This window comes from Ovis canadensis, chromosome 20, assembly GCF_042477335.2.
Source record: "Ovis canadensis isolate MfBH-ARS-UI-01 breed Bighorn chromosome 20, ARS-UI_OviCan_v2, whole genome shotgun sequence".
Lineage (NCBI taxonomy): Eukaryota > Metazoa > Chordata > Mammalia > Artiodactyla > Bovidae > Ovis > Ovis canadensis.
The window spans coordinates 40,046,622-40,070,208 of NC_091264.1; the positions used below are offsets into that span (position 1 = coordinate 40,046,622).

The following is a 23,587-nucleotide window of genomic DNA, read 5'->3' on the forward strand; positions in this document are numbered from 1 at the left end:
ACTTTGAACTGGAAGCATCAGAATCACCCCCAAGAGCTTGTGAAAACAGATTGCTGGGTCCTCTCCCCAGATCGGGAGAAACACACTGCCCTAAGTAACACAATTTAAATTAATAAAGCAGTAATCCTTTCTCTGAGTTTAGATCTCCCAGCTCATATCAGTTTTCTCTCACTTTGTTTTTAAATTCTAAGAGCTGAAAAAATTATTTCCAAAAAGAATCTATGCAAAAGGCCCAAATCCCTCTTTTCTCTTGCTTCTGTTGAAGAAACAAGATACAAGACTGCCAAGCTTCCTTAGACTTCCTGTCCCAAATGGGAAAGGGTCATCTGTCCACTTGGCAATTGTATAACATTTATCTACACTCATGTTTACCTACATAACACCCAAAACATATGGCAAATGAGAACTGAAAGTCATTATCAATGAAAAGATATGGAGACAGGAGGCAGCCTAACAAATCATATAACCATCCCCATGAAAAGTGATTTTTGAAGTATTTAAAATGATCAGTTTTAGTCAAACTCAGTTGATCAAGCAATTGGCAAATGGACTGTCCTGATCTTTAACAAGGGTCCACTGGGCTAGTAAGTGGCTGAGGTCAGTAGTCCTAGCCTAGGGAAAATTATAACCATGTGAGTATTACATAATATGATGAAATAATACAACCCTGTAAAAAGGTTCAGTGGATAGAGAGGATACTTATCTAAAATTTTAAGATAACAACAGCATTTTAATAAAGTAGATGCTCAATTTATTGTTACAAATACTAATTATTTTATTAAACTTTATTATTTACTAGAATAATAGAAATAAAGTCATGAGCCTTCAACCAGTTTAATGAAATAGACTAGTTTTGAAAATATTTCAATATCCCATTCCTCATTTGCAAAACCGATCTTTTGTATTCATGAATCACATATAGCATTTCCTTCTACTTCTTGACTACATCTAGTCTTTCTCCCATTTTAATTTCAAAATATGATTTAGAAGAGGTCATGGGGTGGAAAATCATCATTTAAAGACCTAAGCCCTAGAGTCTCCTTTAAAAACTACAAACTGGTAAATTTTTAGTCTCCCTTAAGTAAGAATGTACTTTTTACAGGTAGCTGACTTAGGCAAATGAAAACATACCCATCAGAACGATGGATCCTAATATTAAACGACAGTAGTTGGGGCTTACATAATGTAGCTCACCATTCTGCACCCCTCACTTTCTTTTGCCTCTGTTTTCCTGCAGAAAAATGTACTGCATTACTAAGATCTAAATAAACAGAATAAAATAACGGATAAGAGATTTAAACTTGAGAATTCGTGCAATCACGAGTAGGGTCTTGGAAACCTGGTGACTGCTAGTAACCCACACCTAGTAGAAACCTCAGAAACTCCATAAATATTCGCTGAAAGAAGGTAAGACGGTCCAAGGCTAGGTTTACACATAGCATGCCAAAGTCAGTATTTAAAACAATGTCAAGTGTTGGAAAGTAATATACCGCCAGCCAAACCGGAATGCCTTCTGCGGAAGTGAAATCACCTGTTTGGGCTTTAAGAGGCGGAGCCAGAATAGCGTATGACTACAGGCGCTCTACGTGGAACGGCTGACTACAAATCCCAGTGTGCCACGGGAGCCGTCGCCTCAGTCTATCGGGACTGTAGAGCCCCAGCGTCCTCCTCGCGTTGCATGATGGGGTTTGCAGTGCGACGTCCGTTGCGAGGGGTGGGGGCTAAGTTTTCTCTCCTGCTTTTTTCCTGAGCGCCTCTTTTTCTCAACCTCCAGAACCGTGTCTTTGAGAAGCTTAGTAATTATGACAGCCTTACGATAGCGGAATTCCACTGTTTCCTTGCAGTCCTGGATTGGGATTCTAGCCACTGTCGCCGAGAACCATGTAGCGACCATCCCGAACACCCAATTCGATGCCTTAGGACCGCTTGCCTGAGGGTCTTAACTCGAAGTTTGAGCACCCCACTCCAGTACTCTTGCCTGGAAAATCCCATGAATGGAGGAGCCTGATGGGTTACAATCCATGGGGTCGCTAAGAGTCGGACACGACTGAGCGACTTCACTTTCACGCATTGGAGAAGGAAATGGCAACCCCCTCCAGTCTTATTGCCTGGAGAATCCCAGGGACGGGGAGCATGCTGGACTGCCGTCTATGGGGTCGCATAGAGTCGGACACGACTGAAGCGACTTAGCAGCAGCAGCAGCAAGTTTACATACGTTCTCTGAACCGAACACTAGGTCGAGTTTGGCCTTCGGAGACCCGATGACCTAACCCGGGCTGTGCCTCGCGCGCAAACCAAGCGAATGTCCCTCACCCTCCACCGGGCAGCGAGGGGGCCGCGGAGCCCTGCGACGGCGGGTCGGCAGTGCGCATGCTCGCCGCGCCGGCGCAGGTTTCCGCAGCAGACGAGCAGCTCCGCTGCGGCGTCCGGGGTTTCCAGCAGGGCCGGCACTCCGGTTCGCGCAGAGTCCTTGGCCTCGGCGGGCCCCCGGCGTCCCTGCGCTCCGCGAGTCCCCGGCCGCCGCCCAGCGCGCCACGATCTGGCCCTCTGCCCCGCGAAGATGGCTGCCGTACGCCGGGCCCGCAGTTACTGCCGATGCCTGGTGCGCTTCTCCGACCGAGAACTCTGCTAAGCCCCGCTGCAGCAGACGGCAGGAGTAGACACCGGACTCCCAGCGCACCTCCTCGCGGGGGCGGTGCCGAGGGGGCGCCGAAAGCCCCTCGGCCGCGGCCGGCCGGCCAGCCAGCATGGTAAAGCGCCGAGGGGCTCGGGCGGGCGGCGGACGGGAGGACCAGGGCCTGTGGGGAGCCCCAGGGAAGTGGGGAGGAGGAACCTGCGAGGGGTGGGGTCTGCAAGGCTACCACCATCCTGGGGTCCTGGCCTGAGGGAGAAGGAGAGGATAGTGCCAGTCTTGCTGGATCCCCAGAGTTACTTCTGTGGAGACCCCCCTCCCCCCGCCACACACACACCGGTGGGGGCTCCAGGTTAGCAGAGAGGGATTCCTGGACGGCCGAGAAAAATGCCTCTCTTCGGCCTGATGAGGACATTGAACCGATCTCTTGCCTTTATTAAAAGCAGCGAACATAGATTGAGGTGAGCCGTCGCAGTATCTGAAATCTGGAGGGAGCTTTGGCAAGTGGAGACACTTGTTGATCGCCGCCCCTCCCCGCAAAACACCAGAAACAAAACCTGCCCAGGGAGCCGCCGTTCTAGCCTTTTAAGGCGTCTTGAGTTTAGGACGCGGTTGTCCCAGGACGCGGCGGTGCCTGGGGCAGGGTTTTGGCTGGCGGTTTGAGGGATTCTGTCGCATTTCAGGGCCATGGAAGCCCGAGTGGTCCAAGTGGAGAGACAGAAAAGCTCCAGAAATTGACAAAGCAGGTTCCATGGAGCTATTGCGTGCTGGCACAGGTAGTCTCTGCCCCATGCTACTTTGCTTTGGCTTCCAATAAATTGTCGATGCGAGAAACTAATCTCTGGCCAAGTTGAATCTTCAAGAGTGAAATGATGCCAAACTCATTAGTTTATAGTAAACACCCAAGTGTTCATGAATGTATGAATGGTTGAATGAGTTTATGAAGTCAATTTGGAGAGTAAAAAACACTAATTAACTCTGCTTCTAAACTTTTAGAGAGAGTTCCCTGACCAGGATTAAGCACTTAACTTTGGGTATTAACCCCATCTGTGAAACAGTAAAATGATGAACGCATGAGCTACTCTGGTGAAAAGTGGTGTTAGGTCAAACTCAATTATGTAAAACAAAGTGAAAATCTCTGCGTGATAGCCGAAGACCTACTTATTTCAAGTGGTATTTGAGTTGAAAAATGCAGTAAAACCCCAAATTTGATTTGTTTTGTCATCGTACTGTCAAAGTCACAGTGGATTAGAGCTCTATTATAACACAATTCAGGGAAGAAGAAAGATGCTGTCTGTATTATCCATTTCCTGTCTCCTTACCTCATCCTTGAGCTATGCATTATATATTTTCATGGCATTTTATTTGTTAATTCAGCCAATATTTCGAGCACTTATCAGCTTGGCATAGTGCCAGACCCCAGATCTTGTTGCCAGTGCACTAATTCTAGTGAAAGAGATGAAATCTCAACAAAATTCTTCAGTGCTGTGATACCAGCACAAGTGTAATGGGAAAACAAAAGAGGCAAGTAAAGGGATCAGAAAATGTTTCCTACTGGGATAGTCCTTGAGCTGAGTCTTGAAGGATGAGCGGCAGTCGCCAAGTGGGAGGAAGAGGACACTGGCATTCCAGATGCTGAGAGAAGTAACATGCAAAAATTGGATGAGGGGTGGCAGGAGAGAGAGCAGGGGGAGCTCTTGAGGGCAGTTTGGGAGGACTGTTGGGTTGGAGGTGGAGGCTGAATTACTGAGATACACCAGGGACTAAGGTCCCCTTCCATTAGCTGTCCTTAAAGTTTACAGTAATAAAGCAGACCCTTATTTGGGAGAGAAATACACTTGTTAGATCTATAAATTCAAACTCTTTTATTGTGTAATTTGCATTAGTGATGTTCTTAGTAAGGGGCTTCCCTGCTGGCTCAGAGGGTAAAGTGTCTGCCTGCAATGCAGGAAACCTGGGTTTGATCCCTGGGTCAGAAAGATCCCCTGGAGAATGAAATGGCAACCCACTCTAGTACTCTTGCCTGGAAAATCCCATGGACAGAGAAGCCTGGTAGACTACAGTCCATGGGATCGCAAAGAGTTGGATACGACTGAGCAAGTTCTCAGCTTAAAGAGACCAAAAAAAAAATGTATTTGACAATACTTATATTTTCCAGTTTTCTGGAAGTTCATCTGAGTCTCTAGCCTTTCTCCTTTATTTCTTCACCAACTCAGCCTTCCCAGAGTGCCAAACACTTTAGCATATATTAACTAGTTCACCTCTTACAGGCCCCTCTGTGGTAAGTTCTGCTTGCAAGAGATAAGATGGGAAGCCAGGCTTGTTTGTGTTGTGCTGTGAAGTAGTGCAAGTGTATCTCGTTGCTGTGCTTAAAGATAGGTGCTAATACAAACATCTTAGTCCCAGGAGCAAATTAGAACCCAAACTGTCAACTGTAAAACTTACTGTGTTTGAAATGAGTAACATTAAATAGATTGTATTATTTTTATTTATAACTAACTTTCTAGATCACTTCCCTGATTGCGGCATTTCTTTATAGGATTGAACACTTAAAGTGTTGAGCAAGTCTTATTTGCTAAGAGGTGTGTTAGGTAACAGACTGCACCTGGGCAGCATTTCATTTTCAGTGGAAGGTAGGATTCAGTTTTATTTAGCAAACGTTTATAGAGACTAAAAGGATAAAATGGAAGGATACTGACCTGGGGCCTCTATTAAGTCCTAAGCCAGGCACAGTAATTCCAGCCCTTTATTCCACTTTAAGTCAATCCAATATATAATAAACCTGGATTTATTTTTTAAAAAAGGAAGGGTCTTCTTTATAAAAAACCTTCACTGTTAACATGTCTTTGATTTTAATGAGTTTTTCTAGTACATTTAAGATATTAACAAAGTCATTCACACATTAATAACATTCCCGTTTATATAAAGAAAGGACAATCATATATGGGCTATATGTTGTTGTGCAGTCACCCAGTGGTGTCTGACTCTTCGCTACCCCATGGACTGCAGCATGCCAGGCCTCCCTGTCCTTCACCATCTCCTGGAGTTTGCCCAAGTTCATGTCCATTGCGTCAGTGATGCCATCCAGCCGTCTCATCCTCTAATGCCCTCTTCTCCTTCTGCCCTCAATCTTTCCCAGCATCAGGGTCTTTTCCAATGAGTTGGCTCTTTGCCTCAGATGATCAAAATATTGGAGGGCTATATATCCTCTTTTAAATGATCCATGAAACAAAAGCTGTTTGTTGAACTCTGTACTGCCACTAACTGTTACTTTCTGAAACAAATCTGAAACAAAGTGTTCTTTTTAACCAACTACCAAACATTTTAAGCTGGAGACCAGTGAAGTAGTTTATTCTACAGTATTGAAAAGTTAGAGTACCAGATTTTTCCAACTGGAATCATTTTCTTCATCTGTGAAGAATTTATCTAGAGAGAGACATCTATGTGTTTCACTGGGCAGGTAGCTCACTGGGCAGGTAGCTCAGTAGGCAGTGTAGGTTACCCAGGGAAACTGGTGTCTTGCATGTCCTTCAGCTTTGTTTGTTTCCCTTCTCCTTAGGCAGAAGCTGAGGAAGATTGTCGTTCCGAAGCTGTCAGGGAAGGAGATGATGCTGATGAAAACGAAAGCCCTGCTGAGACGGATTTGCAGGTATGTTTCTTCATTTGTGCTTCAGTTCTTATTCTGTTGGTTTCCATACATAAGCAGGAGTTGGTCATAATTACGAAGATTCTTAGGTCCTTATTTGCATTGACTGTAGCTGTATTTTCATACTGGTTTTTGAAATGCTTCAATTATAACTATGTTTGGATTTCTTTTCCTGTAAAAAGGAATATCAGTGGCTACTATGTCATTCAGTATATGGATTTAAAGTGTTCAAGGCATAAGCATGAGTAACACCCATCACCTTAAAAAAAAAATGACAGATTTGACCATCTAAAAGTTTGAGACCTAGGTATAGCAATAAAATCAAGAGAAATATAAAGAGAAATAATTAGCTGGAAAAACTATTTACCATGTAGAGAGAGGGTTGATATCTCTCATGTAGATATAATATCCTTAAAAATTAGTAAGAACATAAGAGATGAAAATGGACAACTAATGGACAAACTGTATAATTAATTTATAATATATATCATATATAATTAATATATTAAACATTTATTAATTAAACATTTGAAGAGGTAATCAGCCACAAGAAGAATTTTATCAATCACTGATCACTTTTATTGATTAGTCCTTGGGTGGGGCCCACCTGGGAAGAAGTTGTGGTCTTGCTGAGGCCTTAACCACAGGGCAGACAGCTGAGGGCTGTTTTCTGGTAGCATAGCCAACAGTTCCAGATGTGGAGGTGGGTATCTAGGCAGCACACCAGAGCCCACCACACTGGAAGGCTTCACTTATTCTATATTAAAAAAATTTTTGAATGATGCATATTTAGAAAAAAATAATTTCTTAAAAAAAGAATGGTTATTACAGAGTTGAGGCTTACCCACAGAATTTTGAGATGATGTATTCCAAGTAGAAAGCTTAAAAACATCTAAGTTTAGACTCTAAGTGATGGCTTATATTTTCAATTCCAGTTAAAATTTGATTTCGCTGTACCATTAGATTTCTCCTGTATAGAAAATCTTATTTTAGCAAACTTTCACTATTTCTTCAAAGTCTTCAGCAAAAATTATCTTGGAAGATAACAAGTATTTAGTGGTAGTAATTTAAAGACCGTGTTTTCTCATCCAAGAATATGTATGTGTGTGGACATTGATGTTGGACTATTGACAGATTGTTCCAGAGGTGAGCTCCTCTTCCTCGGCAGGTCCTAAGGCATCCTTCTCCCCGTCCCAGGCACAACTCCAGAGGTTCCGAGCTCAGTGGATGTTTGAACTTGCCCCGGGTGGAGGCTCAGGCAATTTAGAATCTCGACCGTGCAGAGCAGCGCGAGGCTCTTTGCTGAGAGCAGGGGACACCAGAGGAAAGCAGGAGCTGGCGAAAGAAGAAAAGGTCAGTGTTACGGGCGTTGTACATGGAAAGATGTCGACACGTGTGCCAGTGCCTCCATCCCTCAGGACTTCTTGTAGGTCTTTGGATGATATGTTACTCCTCCTTTGCTGCAGGTACACAGTCTTGCTGGGACTCTTTAGTAATGCATACACCCCTGAGATTCATCTGGTCTCTAAAAGATGATTCCTTTGAATTTATTCATAGAAGCCTCAAAGAGGAAAACTTTGTACAAATGCTAACACCTTCCCAAAGGCCTTAATGTAGTATTTGGTTATATTTTGAATTGAATAAATTTAGTGATGCAGTGATCACTTCCTTATCCTGGAAAATTTCAGATGCTTTCTAGTGGTTCACCTCTTTCTCATACTTGATCACACAAAGCACACACAGCCCACCGTTTCAGATTTCACCACGTTGGTCCCTCTGTGTCCTTGGTTGCTCACCTTCCTTGTATGATACAGTGTAGTGTTTGTGTGTAAGCTTGTAAATCCTCTAGTATATGTTAAATCCTTTCTAGCTTTCTTGTAATACCCAGTGCAATGTAAATGCTCTGTAAATAGTTACAAGTACAATGTCAGTGCTACATAAATAGTTGCTAGTGCGCAGCAAATTCAAGTCTTGCTTTTCAAAACTTTCTGGAATTCTTTTCAAACATTTCTGATCTGCAGATGGTTGAGCCTGAGAATGCTGAGCCCAGGGATGTGGGAGGATTACTATATCCTGTTACTCCACAGGGGCTGTCATTGTCACACCCTTAGACCCAAGTTTTCGTTTACAAAAATTTGCCATTAAATAATCAACATTACCGTGACAACAAAAGACATCCATATTTGCTTTATTTCAGTTTAGTTTGGACATACTCACAGGTTCATGACCCAGGAGAGTCTCGTGCACGCCTCCCATCCTCCCGTGACAATGATGCCTTCCTCAGCTAGACTTAGTGGAAGTAGATAGAACCTTGGTACAATCCAGAGCTTATTCAGATTTCCAGGCACTTGACTGTGGGAGTGTATGTAAATAGTTCTCTGCAACTTTTATTACACATGTCCCTTAATGTAGCTACCATCAAAATCAAGATACAGAACTGCTTTGTCACCACAAGGCCCCCTTTCCCTACCTCCTTAGTTATATGCTCTCTTCCTCACCTCCCCCACAGCCCTTCCTAACCCCTGGCAACCTCTACTCTGGCCTCTATTTCTGTAATAGTCATATGATATTCAAGAAAATGTGTAATTCCTTTGCGGTCCCTCCCAGTTGTTGTGTGTGTCAGTAGCTTGCCACTTTGTTACTGCTCAGTCGTGTTGCATGGTGTGTACATACCCCACTTTGAGGGACCCCCTCACCTGTTGAGGGGCCCGTGGGTTTCCAGCCAGGGGCTGCTCTTCCTGGAGCCACTATGAATATTCATGTGCAGGTTTTTGCATGAACATACGTTTTCACCTCTCTGGCCTACGTAAGTGCAGTTGCTGAGTTTTGCGGAAAGTGCCTATTTGGTGAAAAGAAGCTGCACTCTGTTTTCTTGGGCTTCTGCACTGTTTTGTGTTCCCTCCAGCCGTGTATGAGTGACTCAGTGTCTCCGCATCCCCATCACCCTTGGTGGTGTCATTACTTTTTAATATTAGCCTTTCTGATAGGTCCTTGTGTCTCCCTAATGGCTAATGATGTACAAAACTTTTCATGTGCTGTTTTCCCATCTTTATAGGCCCCTCTGTGAAAAAATGTTTGTCCTTTCTAATCAGATTTGCTCATGTTTTTACTGTTGAATTTTAAGAGTTCTTTATGCATGCCAAATACAAGTCCTTTGTGGAATATGTGGCTTGTAAGTTCTTTCACTTTGTAGCTTGTCTTTTCATTTTCTTAAGAGAGCATCACAGAGCAAAAGTTTTTAATTTTGATGAGGTTCAATTTATCAACTTTTCCTTTTATGGACTGTGCTTTTGGTGTCAAGTATAAGAACTCCTCGCCCAAGTCTCCCGGGTTTTTTTTTCTTTCTAAAGGTTTTTAAAGTTTTACTTTTGAGGCCTTGATCCATTTTTGAGTTACTTTTTTCTGTAAGCTGTGAAGTTGAGGTTGAAATTCACTGTTTTGCTAGTAGATATGTAACTGCTGTAGCATGATTGTTGAAAAGGCCATCCGTACACCACTCAAACTCATTTTTAATACAGATTTTCGAATATTGTTTTTCACTGTTTTTATAGGCTCGAGAACTCTTCCTAAAAGCAGTAGAAGAAGAACAAAATGGAGCTCTTTATGAAGGTAAAAAATTCAGACCCCAGGTCATCTTGTCATGACATTTCTGAATAACATCTCTTCGTTACTGACCAGTTTTTTTAAAAACTGGGATATATTTGCTCTTTGTTACTGACCAGTTTTTTAAAAAACTGGAATATATGAGAACATCAGTCTCTAAATTTGAGATTTTTTTTTAAGGCATGAAAAATAAAAATTGTACTTTTATGTAACCCATCTCTTTCCAAAAAATATTGCTAAGAAACATTGTCATATGGGTAGAATGAGTAAAATAACCTTTTCTAATTTAGAGTTTAACATTTATTAATTATTAAAGTCTTAAAAATATTGTTACTCAGTGAAAAATAGGATATGCTTATTTTATAGGTAAGTGTTTCTTCAGAGCAGGAGAATATACAGGACAGGCTGAGGAACGTGTACATTTGTTCTCAATTTTAATTTACATTATACCAAAAGGAATACCCGTCAGCCTTTATTGTCTGTTTTGTTGGGTCTGTAGAAATATGTAAGTAAACCAAGAGATGAGGCTGTTTACCAGATTAGGTTTATAATTAGGCTTTCATTTTGTGATAGAGAAGCTATTAATTGGGGCATGGAAAAAATGCTAGTGCTTGAGTCGTTGGAAAATGCCCCCCAGATAACATTTTCAAAATTGTTGCATTTATTTGCAAGTTTCTTCTAGTGGTGTTTTCACTCTGACATATGAAAAGGGCCCAAATGATGACATCCCTCCTCAGTCTTTATTAGCCTATGAGAGCCCTATCTCTGTGTAGTGTACAGTAACTCACTCCAAGTGGCAGAACACGGGAGAGTGGATGAAATGAATGGGCCTGGTCTGAGGGAAAAGAACTAATCAGCTTCTGCAGCCCCAAGTTATATGATTTCTCACTGGTCTAGTTCTAAACCACCTGGCCAGGAGATTTATTTAAAAACAAGTTTTATAGGTTATTTAGCTGAATAACAGGCAGCTGGAGTAAAAGAAGATGGAGTTGAAGGATAAATTTAAAAAAAAAAAAAAAAAAAACCTTATCCTACTCAGGAGGAAGCATTTGATTTTCCTAAGCTCCACACACCAGAAAGTAGTTTGCTTAAAGTTGTTTTTGCTGGGGCTACAGCAGTGGCATTTTCAAAGCCCAGAGAAAGACAACTACATATAAAATCACTTCTGACAATGTGTGAGAGGCTGAGGAAAAAGATGGGCTAAAAGGGTAAAATGCAACATCTTAAGTTTCTGTAATGTGAGTGCTTCAGAAAAAGACTATTTCTGAACTAGTAGGGTTTGAAAATGAGTTTGTTCACTGCTCATGTTGCATGTAGAAAAGGGGAATTTGGCTGTTTGTAAAGAAAGTTACCAAATTAAACCACAGTTAGCGTAATCAAAGGAAATGACAAAAATGTATGGTCATAGCTAATTTAGCTTTATTTCTTCTTTTAGCCATCAAGTTTTATCGTAGGGCTATGCAACTTGTACCTGATATAGAGTTCAAGATTACTTATACCCGGTCTCCAGATGGTGATGGCGTTGGAAACAGCTAGTGCGTATATAATTTGATAGACAGTAATATATAGAATTTGTTAAAGTTAAGCGTCTTTGCCCTGTTGACTCTTAGTGTGATAAGAAGACAGTGCTAATTCTGTTAAGTTTCATAGTCTTTAGTATGAAGACTTGTTTGTAAAGTTGTAGACATTTTTTAATTAGGGAAATTTTAAGATTAAAGTATAGAAATGCACATTTTAAACAGCTATAACAAAAATAAGGTAATAAGAGGTTTTTTTTTTTTCCTTTTAATAAAAGCAGTGATTACTGAAAAGAATAAATTAATGGACATGTTTCAACTTTCTGAAATCTATAAAGTCAAATGATTAAAATGTAATCAGGCCAAAGCTGAAAAAGGTTAATAATGGTTGAAATTGGGTACACGGGGTTTTATTACACTAGTCTTTCTCCTTTTGTATCTGTTTGAAACCATACATTTTTAAAAAGGTTTTTTATTAGGAAAATGCTAGACTCTAGTCAGGCTTGGTTGTAGATAGAATATTGTTAAGACTAACATCTCTTTAAAAGCACAAGGGCCAGATATGCTTTAGTATGAAGACTTGTTTATAAAGTTGTAGAAATTTTTTAATTAGGGAAATTTTAAGATTAAAATGTAGAAATGCACATTTTAAACATATAACAAAAATAAGGTGATGAAAGAGTTTCTTCTTTCTTTTTTCTTGTAATAATAGCAGTAATTACTGAAAGGAGTAAATTAACGTATTTTTAAGCCAATACTTTGAAGTTGCTCATAAAAGAAACTTAGAAAAGTAGAATTTTTGTAATAAGGTATTATATCAGTCAGTCTTATGTTACCTCTGGCATGAAACGGTTAAGAAGTTACCTTTATCGATAACTTATGCTGACTGCCTTTTTTAACTGCTTATAGTATTAACACTTAAGCTTTGACTAAGCCATATTAAAAATATCCCATTGAAGTCAGCATTTGTTGCCTGTTTGAACTTTGGTGCTAATAATAATTGTTTACCAAATTAGATTTAACAACATGAGGTGGTTCATACTCAAAAAGACTTGTTCAAGGTTTTTTAAACCTTCTTTAAATTTAGGGAGAGTCACTTAGACCCAGGTCTTAGCCAGTTTTATAAATAGATGCCAGATGCTGTTAAGAAAGGCTGTATTAAAACATTAAAACAGCATTTCTTTCTCTCATATCCTGTCATACAGACCCAGATATTCTAAAAATTCTTTCAAAATAAGTTGTTTCTTATCAGACCTAATAGGCCCCAAGCCTCTGCTGGGTTTTTGCCTCCTGTAAAGAGCTGGTAGCAGAGCCCTGCAGTCCCTCCAGCCTCAGCCACATGTCCATTTTGTTGTCTTTTAATAAGCCCTTCCTGGTTTTCTAACTTCATCCTCATCCAGCTTTTTTGTAAGTCTGATCATTTTTAATGTTACCCTCAGCAAAACTGGAAAGCTAGATATTTTTCTAGAACTCTTAACTACACATTTGTTTATGCTGATAGATTACTCATGGACCCTGCTTTTTAAAATTATATATTTTCGTTTAAAGGAAGGGTTATAAGGTACATATATTAGAAAGCCTTCCTGGTAAGTAAGTACCTCAGATGACATCTGTATATGTTATTTTTATTCAATTAGAATGGATTATGGTCACTTAAAAGGATATATTTACATATGATTTTTAAAAAACCATTTGAAATTATCTTTTTTACTAATTCATGAAATCTCTACCTTATCATAAAACTAATTAATTAAATCTCAACACCTATATCCAAAAATTTTTAATTCTTCCTCTGTGGGAATTAAAATTGCTGAAGCTTTTTTCTTCAAAAAGTTGGTATGGTATCCCTTTGCAGGGCAGGGTAAACTTTTACGATTTTTTTTTTAACCATATTTTTGAAAAAGAGTAGTAAGAAGTTTGCTTTTAGATGACTCTTTCTAAAGCAAATTTGAAAGTACTGTCAAAAATCAATTTCAAAGCTGTGTTGTATAGCCTGGGGCACTGGGTTTGTTCACCTCCCTTCTCTTCTTAGCATTGAAGATACTGATGATGACAGCAAGATGGCAGACCTCCTGTCCTACTTCCAACAGCAGCTCACGTTTCAGGAGTCTGTGCTGAAACTGTGTCAGCCTGAACTCGAGAGCAGTCAGACCCATATATCAGGTGTGACTTCATGCTCCTTGTAACTCAGAAATACTTTTCCTTAGATTTAAGTTTTCCAAACTTATAAGGTCAGATAACTGTCATACAGCTGCTTTAGTTCCAAGGATAGTGGGGAGTCTAATTATAATTAATTTGTGTAGACAAGCTTCTCAAGGTCTGAGGTAGAGTGGAATTTGTAGTGTAGTTGATCGAGGATGCCGTCCTCTTTACGGTGATGGTCTAAGAGGGTGAATATCTTGAGTTAGTGGGGCAGCCCTAAGAAAACTGGAGAAATGCTGGTATCTTCAGGCACTTCAGCCAAGTTGGACGGGAGTCCTGAAACAGGCTGAGTGTTTAAAAATGAATGTTTTTCTCTTTCTTTTCATGTGTTAAGTGCTGTTTAATTAGCTATGGGAACTTTTCAAAGGAGGACAATTGAAAATTTTCAAGGAGATGAAAATAGTTTTTTAATGTTAGCATATGCACTGCAGCTCATACATATGTATACATACTAGATTATTTTTTCTAGCATTTTTATATATCTTGACAATGAAATGATCTTCCACGGGAAAGGGGAAAGTAGCTTCAGAGTGTTTTATATTGAAAAGACAAAGATATTTGTGTCTTGATGTTAGGAGCCGTTATTTGTTTTAGGTAGTTAAATATGCTTCTCAGCTCTGAGACAATCTGAAGGGTGGTTTATAAAATTTTAGGAATAAAAATATCCGCACTGAGAATGTGACAGTCAAGTGACAGGAAGGAGAGGAGAGGAGAGTCACTGAGGATGGTTTCCTTTGCAGCACTGCCGATGGAGGTCCTGATGTACGTCTTCCGTTGGGTGGTGTCCAGCGACCTGGACCTCAGATCGTTAGAGCAGTTGTCACAGGTGTGCAGAGGATTCTATATCTGTGCCAGGTATTTACTTTTTTTTTTTTTTTTAAAGCAACTCTGGCTGTGGTGAAAACCATGAAAAAGCAACCAGTGAACTGGGAAAAAATATTTTCAAACCAGATATCTGATGGGGATTGATATCCAAAGCCTATAAAGAACTCATACAGCAGTTGCAAAAATCCCCAAGGAACCTAATTAAAAAATAGACAAAAGACCTTAGATGTTTTTTCAAAAAAAGATATTCCATGGCCAACAGGTATACGAAAAGTTGCTCACCATCATTAGTCATTAGGGAAATGGAAATCAAAACCATAGTGAGATATAAGTTCATGCCTGTTTGAATGGCCATCATTCAAAAGATAAGAGATAAATGTGGATGTTGGTGGGATTGTAAGCTGGTATAGCTACTATGGGAAACAGTATGGAAGTTCCTCAAAAAATTAAAAATAGATTTACCATGTGAGCCAGCAATTCCACTTCTGAGTATATATAAAAAGGAAATGAAAACACTAATTCTGAAAGGCATCTGCACCTCTCATTCATAGAAACATTATTTATAGTAACCAAGACTTGGAAACAACCAAAGTGCGCATGGATGGATGAATGGATAAAGAAGATCCACATATATAAACAATGGAATATTACTGAGCCTTAAAAATGGAGAAATCCTACCATTTATGGTCATGGATAGACTTCTAAGGCTTTATGTTAAGTGAAATTAAGTCAGACAGAGAAAGACGAATACTATGTGATCTCACATATAGTAATCTACATAGAAAAAAAGAATTTGTGGATTTGTGGCTACCAGGGGTGAGGGAATAGGGATTAGAGGAAGATGGTTAAAAGGTACAAGCTTCCTTTGAAGGTAAGTACTAGGGATGTGATGTACAGCCTGGTGGCTATGGTTACCATCACTCTATGATAGAAGGTTGTTAAGAGAGTGGACCCTAAGAGTTGTGATCACAGGAGACCTTTTCTTTTCACTGTAGCTCTATGAGATGATGGATGTTCACTAAACATGGTGGTTTATTTCACAATAGATGTTAATCAAACCATCATGCTATATACCTTCAATTTTTACAGTGATGTATGTCAAATATTTTTCAATAAAACTGGGGAAAAGTTATCCTATACTTCTAAAATCTTGCATGTGAAGAATAATTGTACTTGAGTATAACATTTAAGACAGGTAATCTTTTATAAGGGCCGAGTGCCTTATATAAAAATATATACTTTATCCTTAGCATCTAGAACATTTTTTAGCTATTTATTTGGCCGTGCCAGGTGTTAGTTGTGGCGCTCAGGAACTTTGGTTATGGCGTGTGGGATCTAGTTCCCTGACCAGGGATCGATCCTGGGCCCCCTGCATTGAGAGCTCAGAGTCTTAGCCACTGGATCACTGAGAAATCCCTAGAACTTTTTATAATTTTGGTTCTTAAAATTCAGATGCATTGTTTTAAAATAACCTAATTTCAGTTGAAGTCCTATCTTTTGGGTAAAACATTTGAATTGCTTGAAGGCCTTGTTTTTTGATAGTCCTGTGTGTATTTCTATTTAACAAGTACCTGTCAAGCTCTCTAGTTATTCCATTAACTTTTCTTTTAATTATACATCAGAAAACATTGTAAAAAGGGAATTAAAACAGATCTTCAGGGGTAGGATAAAACTTGGTTGCAGAAATACTCATTAGAAAAAAAAAGTACATTGCAGTGTGTGTTTGGGGAATGTCTCTTTTTGCAGTCTGGCTTCTGTATAAATAGTTCCTGTGTCTTATTTCAAGTTACAGATGAATTTTAAATTATTTTGTGTTGTGTTAGAATCAAGTCCGTTGCTTTGCTTTTTGCAGTAATCCTGTAACAAAGTCTTGTTGCGATTAGGGTTGGCGCCATCTTCAAAATCTACCTCTGGGCTGAGCATTTCACTGTTTCTCTAAGTACCATTTTGGCTAAGCCACCGTTAGGCCTGCTCTGGATTATGGCATTGGCATCCGGTGTGGTCTCTGGACTTCCGCTCTTACACTTGAGCTCATTCTCCATAGACCACTAGAGTCATCTTTTAAAAGCATCAGTTGTACTTAGAACCGTCTAGTGGCCTCTTCGCTCAGACAGCCACTTCCACCTGCAAAACCTCCACCTCCCCGTCCCTAACCACCTCTCCACAGATGCCGTCTGCACTTCACCCAGTCACTTTGCCGCAGCCACACCATCCTCCTTGCCCCTTGTTGAGTACGCTGGCCACACTCCAGCCCTTGGGCCTCACCTGCTGTGGCGTCTGCCAGAATGCCCTTCCTCGTCACTGTAGACACCTGCCCGGAAAAGAGAGTGTTTCCCAGCCCCTTGTCTTTGTCCTTTACCCAGCTTTGTTTCTTCCCACACTGAACACACTGCCTAAAACTTTTCTCTCATTTTCTTGTTTTTTGCTTGCTTTCCCTGTAAAAAGGCAGGGCCTCTGCCCTGTCCATCAGTCTGTCCCAGTGCTCAGCACGATGCCTGGCTGGTGCGCAGCCAATGCCACTGAAAAGAAGATGCCTGTTGGCAGAAATGTTTCTCTTGTCTGAGTGCAGATAGGGCTTACCTGTTAAATATATTGATGTTGTGCTTTTATTCCCTAGAGACCCTGAAATATGGCGTTTGGCTTGCTTGAAAGTTTGGGGCAGAAGCTGTATTAAGCTTGTTCCGTACACCTCCTGGAGAGAGATGTTTTTGGAAAGGCCCCGTGTTCGATTTGATGGTAAGTTGAACTCTTTAGAGCAACAGAGATCTATTGTGCTGATTTTGATAAATACATAAGTCTTCATTTTCTATACCAGACCTGAGTGCTATCAGCATATTTAGAGGAAACCGCAATAAAAATAAAGCTGGAAACGTGTTACATGATGGTAAAAGTTTTTTATTAAGTTCTTTTTAAAAAATCTGTTTCTTTCTATAGGCGTGTATATCAGTAAAACCACCTATATTCGTCAAGGGGAGCAGTCTCTTGATGGTTTCTATAGAGCCTGGCACCAAGTGGAATATTACAGGTACAGCTGTAGTAATTCAGTGAGTGAAAATTTTCTCTCTCCAAGTGTTAGTGCATTAGTTATCAGACATTGAATTCGCGTGGCTTTTGCATTTATAGACAGAATGGTCCTCGGTGTTTTCATCCAGTTTATAACAGGAATTGCGGTCAAAGATCCAACAGGTTAAGATAGATCAGGGAATTCCCCTTGGCCTCCAGATCTAGAATTACTTTGTATTTTGGAGCTCCTCCTTATTTTCTGTCTTTTCAGAGCCCTTGGGCTGCTGTTTAGGCTTATCCTCACCAGATATCCATGTCACCGAGGAACAAGTCGGCTGTGCTGACTACCGTGGAGTAGACAGCATTGGGCCTCACTCTTGTATGACATTAGGTAGTGCTTTAAGGAGAAACATGCAGAACTTTAACAGAGCAATCTTTAATCCAATTTATTTCTATTCAGTGAGTGACACTAAAAGTTCCATGGCTCCCTCTAAGGAAAGTAATAAAAGGCTTTGTTTCTCTGCTTCCGGCCTCACGGGTCACATTCGTGTCAGTGATGTTTGCCAGTCCTTTGGCCCGTGGTGTCTCCCTTTTGGTTTCACAGCAGTGCAGGAGTAGGTCTGGGGACCAGGAAATAGGGACACGTTTCACGTTCGCGTGCGGTGTTCAGCGTCTGCCTTGTCCCGCAGGTACGTAAGGTTCTTCCCGGATGGCCATGTGATGATGCTCACCACCCCCGAGGAGCCCCCATCCATTGTTCCACGCTTACGAACCAGGAATACCAGGTAGTGGCTCTCTGTAGTTTTCTGTCCGCTTCGCATTTTAGGTGGTAGCTTGCAGATGATGTAACTTAATACTGGATAATTAAAGAAGCAATCATCTGGGGCACTTATGAAAAATAACTGATCCTGGGACTTACCTGGCAGTCCTGTGGTTGGGACTTGGTGTTTTCACTGCTGAGAGCCTGTGTTCAATCCCTGGTCAGGGAACTAGGATCCCACAGACGGCACAGTGTAGGTCCCTGCCACGCCCCCCCACCCCCCCCACCCCCCCCCCCACCTCCCCCCCGCCGCCCCAAACAACAACAAATACCAATCCCTGGGCCTCTCCCTAAAGGCACCCTTCAGTAAGTCTGGGCCCTTGGAAACTAGGTTTACTCACATCGTACCTGATTGTCCTCAGACTAATTGAGTGAATACTTCTAACCCATTACTTTCTCAGTTACTTAAATATAAATAACAGATAAATAGATTTAAAGTGTTTTTTGTTTTTACTTTTAGAACTGATGCAATTCTACTGGGTCATTATCGCTTGTCACAAGATACAGACAATCAGACCAAAGTATTTGCTGTGATAACTAAGAAAAAAGAAGAAGTAAGTATGCAGGTGGAACCGGCGGTTTTCTTTTAATTTCCTTACCCTGCTCGTTCAAGTCTTCTTAAAATTTTTTTCTTAAAGTGTAGTTGATTCACAATGTTGTATTTAATCATTCAAGCATTTTCAGTTAAAAAGGATGAATGTACTCTTTTTTACTAGTACACAAAATGAACGTTGACTTAACAGCGTATCTCTGAAGAGAACTGGAAGGTTTCTAAAATGTGGTTATTTTTTGATCAGATCAACTTATTCTCCAAGTTTCCTTTTTTGGCCCAGGTTTTTTACACGTAAAATGTAAATCAGGATTTCCTGTGAAATAACTAGTACGATTATATATGACTGTGTTTTTGGCTTTTCTCATTTTGAATCATAGGAGATTTTCCTTCTAAATTGTCTCATATGGATAATTCTTTCACAGAGATATTTTTAGAATTTCAGTTTCTACTGGAAATAAGCTAAAGTGAGATAATTTCCTCCTTCTTGCAAAAGGAAAAAAATGCCAAGCAAATACAATGGCAGAATCATGACATTCCAGAGTATTTTAAACTCTCTTATCAGATTAAGGGACTGATTTTTCCCAGCTTTTCTCCATGTGCATTTTTTTTTAACCCTGATTAAAAACCACAATGTGGACCCAAGAAGTTGTGAGGTAGTTGGAATAAATATTTCTGCTTTGTTCTTATAATGAATATAGTTTCTGAACGAAGTTTTGTCTTTTGTTGAGTCCCACTCCCAACGACCACATATGGAAATAGTTGTTGTTTTTGTTCAGTTGCTCAGTCGTGTCCAGCTCTTTGTGACCCCATGGACTATAAGCTTCCCTGTCCTTCACTATCTCCTGGCGTTTGCTCAGACTCATGTCCATTGAATCAGTGATGCCATCCAGCCATCTCATCCTCTGTCACCTGCTTCTCCTCCTGCTCTCAGTCTTTCCCAGCATTAGGGTCTTTTCCAGTGAGTCAGCTCTTTGAATCAGGTGGCCAAAGTATTGGAGCTTCAGCTTCAGCATCAGTCCTTCCAATGAGAATAGTTAGTCCTTCATCTGTGAGTCCTGTGGCTCTTGGCTGTGGCTTCTCCAGCTCCCTCTGGCTCCTGGAATCAGGGGCCACAATCAGAAGGGCAGAGATTCTTACTATCACGGTGATCATGGACTTGAGTTTCTTGAGATCAGAGCTGGGGAGTTGTGAGGCCCCCACTGTTAAAATGTTACCTAATAAGAGAGTTTAGGCACTCCCATGCTGATGACCAGTTTTCACTCCAGACTATGACACAGTGAAACTGTATGTAGTGTCGACATTCTTATGTTTTAGCAATATTCACAGAAGTGTGGTTCCAGTGAACCTTGTCACATCTGTTTCTCCGCAGACTAGCTTTCTGTTATTGCAAAAGATAAGTCATACTCTGTGCTCTTTCTGCCCCACTGTTTTGGAGTAGAAGGAAATATTAGGCCTAGAGATGGATGGGATTTGAGTTCCCATCTCTGACACTGACCCTGGGCTGCCCATCCTGGGTCCTCATCCCCTCAACCGTCACACAGCTACCGTGTGGTTACATGTCATACCTAAGGTCATCATCTCGATTGAGATAATGTGATGGAGGCAAAAGCCTTCTGTTTTTAAAGGCTCTCATGTATTTCTAGGCACTCATACACATACACTCATACACAAAGGTTTGTCTAGTCAAAGCTATGGTTTTTCCAGTAGCCATGTATGGATGTGAGAGTTGGATCATAAGGAAAGCTGAGCACCGAAGAATTGATGCTTTTAAACTGTGGTGTTGGAGAAGACTCTTGAGAGTCCCTTGGACTGCAAGGAGATCCAACCATTCAATCCTAAAGGAAATCAGTCCTGAATATTCATTGTAAGGACTGATGCTGAAGCTGAAACTCCAATACTTTGGCCACCTGATACGAAGAATTGACTCACTGGAAAAGACCCTGATGCTGGGAAAGATTGAAGACAGGAGGAGGAGGGGATGACAGAGGATGAGATGGTTGGGTAGTATCACTGACTCGACGGACATGAGTTTGAGCAAGCTCCGGGAGTTGGTGATGGACAGGGAAACCTGTCATGCTGCAGTCCATGGAGTCACAGAGTCAGACATGACTGAGCAACTGAACTGATACACATTGGCAGTTGATAACCAGTATAGCTGTTTATCCTGTGTGCAGATAACTCTGTGACTTAACACGTTGCTCAGGTATTTCCATATAGATGCAGCTCCGCCCGTCTCTGTGTCTGTCCGTGAAGTGAGGTCCGACTGTTGCTCACGCATCTCCCCTCTTACAGAAAGCACTTGACCATAAATACCGGTATTTTCGCCGTGCCCCTGTGCAAGAAGCCGATCAGAACTTTCACGTGGGGCTACAGCTGTGTTCCAGTGGCCACCAGAGCTTCAACAAACTCATCTGGATACACCACTCTTGTCACATTACTTACAAGTAGGTGAATGCTGTAAAAACCTCAAGGGTACAGATTCCATGTGCCCTTCCTGTCTAGCTGAGAACTCAGGGAGGGTTTGATTCCTCACAGTTAATGTTCGATCACAAAGGAAAACCACAGTATAATCTTCTGCAAACCAAAGAAACAGCCAACCTGAAGAAAACTAAAAGTGGGCCAGGTGAAGTGTCCAGAGCTCCCACTAAGGGTCCATGGACACGTAGGTGGGCACCTCCCCTGTGAGGTTGAGAGCAGCCCCCATGAGTCTGTCAGTGCCTGGCCACTAAGCTGCGCAAGTGTGGCTTCAGGCATTGGCTTTCCAAGGCAGCTGTGAAACACCAGAGCTTCTTTCTTCTCCCATGTTTCAGCCTCATCATTTTTCACCTTATTTCCATTCAGTTTATCCCCAGGGATTATGCACAGATTTTAAAGTAAATTGTAGTTAGGAAAGGAAGTCTGCTGAGATGATCACCAGTGTTTCAAAGCCGAATTAGTGGTTCCTGTTTAAAGCCGTTAGTGGTTCCTATGGTAAACTTTTTATCCTGTGAGTTAGGATTTACTAGTGTGAAACAGCGAGTGAACAGATGAGAATGTGTGAGAAAGGAACACTACAGAAATGAGTAAAATGTAAGAATTAGGAAAGTGAAACTCCAGTTCACATAGATACTGATGTTAGCTGTTGTGAGGTTTGAAAGAATATTGGTGTGTGCCCGAGGGTCATTCCGTGCCAGTTGAGTCCAGAGTTCTGAGAGGCAGGTTGGAGGTCGGTCGCCTTCCATCAGCCTCTCTGACGACCTCAGTCAGGTTGCTGAAGGCTTCCTCAGTCACGTTTCCACCTTAGGAGTAACTCTTCCCACTCATCTGGGAGTTCTTGACAGAAAAACCATTTTTTCTTGCTTCTCCCCCTTTTCTACTGGTCCTCCTGTCTTCTTTCTGCTTCTCTGAATAATTGTGAAGTTCTTTTTTTTTCTTTCCAAAGAAAGCAAACCCAGAAGTAGAGCCAAGCAAATGATATTTATGAAGTCACTGGAATTTTCTGTTTTTGTTTATTTCTTTCCTTTTCTTTTTTTAGGCGAAAAATAAAAGGCTGTGGTAATATATCACCTCCTTCCCCCTCAACCTGAAATTATGCTGTTGATTATGCAAATATTTAATCATTAAATTCTCTTCTAGGATTATAATTCTTTCTAAAATACGTTTTAACAAGAACCATAAAATATCTAGAGCCTTTGACTTAGAAATTGTTCCTTGGGAATCTTTTCAAAGGGTATAATGAAAGATATCAAAATCATTTACAGTTGCCAAACGCTGAAAACTAAATCCTCCAGCAAAGGGGGAATTAAGTAAATGTGGTAAAAAGCAAACAGTGAAATATGCAGCCACAAAAATGGCTTCTGAAGAAGATTTAATGATGTGAGGCAATGCTTTATGTCATGATGTATAAAGGAGCAAAGTATGACCTCAGCAGTGAAGCTCAGTATCAAGGTTGAGGCCCCATCTGAGTGGGAATGAGTGATTTTTCTTTACACTTTACTAATATTTTTTGAATTTTCCAAAATGCACCTATTTTATTTAGAATTGACTGAGATGAACTAAAAATGAAAAAAAAAAAGGCTAATGCCTAAAATTAAACTACCCCCCCCGCCCCCCCACTAAATGTAGACAAGAATTTTAAATGAGCTGAAATCTCCTTGTGATGAGTGACTGTGGGCTCTCTTTCCAGATCTACTGGAGAGACTGCGGTTACAGCATTCGAAATCGACAAGATGTACACGCCGCTGCTGTTCGCCAGGGTGAGGAGCTACACTGCCTTCTCCGAAAGGCCGCTGTAGCCCTCACGTCTGCCCCCACCGCGTTGCATGAGTAAAAGTATATAGAGAAACAGAGCAACCTAAGTTATAAATGTATATATATATGATATATATATATATATGGAATTGGAACTTATTTTACATTGTCGGAGTTCTTTCAAGAAGAGTATTAAATTGATTATTTTTTTTATTTAAAGGGAAAGTTGATTCTTGGGGTGTTTGTTTTGAAATTAAGTTGAAATTATTTTAAGTTTCAGGACACTTATGTTGTGAAAAACCACATGAGGTTTTAAATCATGCCCTTTTTCAAGCAGACCTCAGGGCAGGCTCCTGTCACATAACATAGGCTGTCTTCTGACCGGTCAGCCCAGTGTTGAAACGCTTCAGGGGGGCACCCCTGTGGGATCAGCATCTATTTCACGCATGACGTAGCGTCTTTTAACTAAAAGCTCAAAATGTGAACCCCTGTTCTGAATTTGTTTGAAACTGTTTGACCATTGAAGATCATAAATAAAAGGTTTCTTTCAAGAAAA

General features: G+C 40.9%; 1 protein-coding gene across 3 annotated transcripts; it reads left to right on the top strand.

Moving 5' to 3' along the window:
• Positions 1-1,597: 1,597 nt before the first annotated feature.
• FBXO9 (F-box protein 9) lies at positions 1,598-23,587 on the top strand. 3 transcript variants are annotated; one of them, XM_069563447.1, is made up of 13 exons: positions 1,598-2,750; positions 6,192-6,281; positions 7,476-7,631; positions 9,830-9,887; positions 11,317-11,416; positions 13,431-13,561; positions 14,341-14,455; positions 17,043-17,161; positions 17,360-17,450; positions 18,118-18,213; positions 18,709-18,802; positions 21,094-21,245; positions 22,967-23,587. In XM_069563447.1, the coding sequence occupies exons 1-13, from the start codon at positions 2,748-2,750 to the stop codon at positions 23,073-23,075; spliced, it is 1,314 nt and encodes a 437-aa protein (XP_069419548.1). In that variant the 5' UTR covers positions 1,598-2,747; the 3' UTR covers positions 23,076-23,587. The 3 variants fall into 3 exon arrangements, with proteins under 3 accessions (XP_069419548.1, XP_069419547.1, XP_069419549.1); XM_069563446.1 differs by having other exon boundaries at positions 1,677-2,750; positions 7,413-7,631; XM_069563448.1 differs by having other exon boundaries at positions 1,691-2,750; positions 7,447-7,631.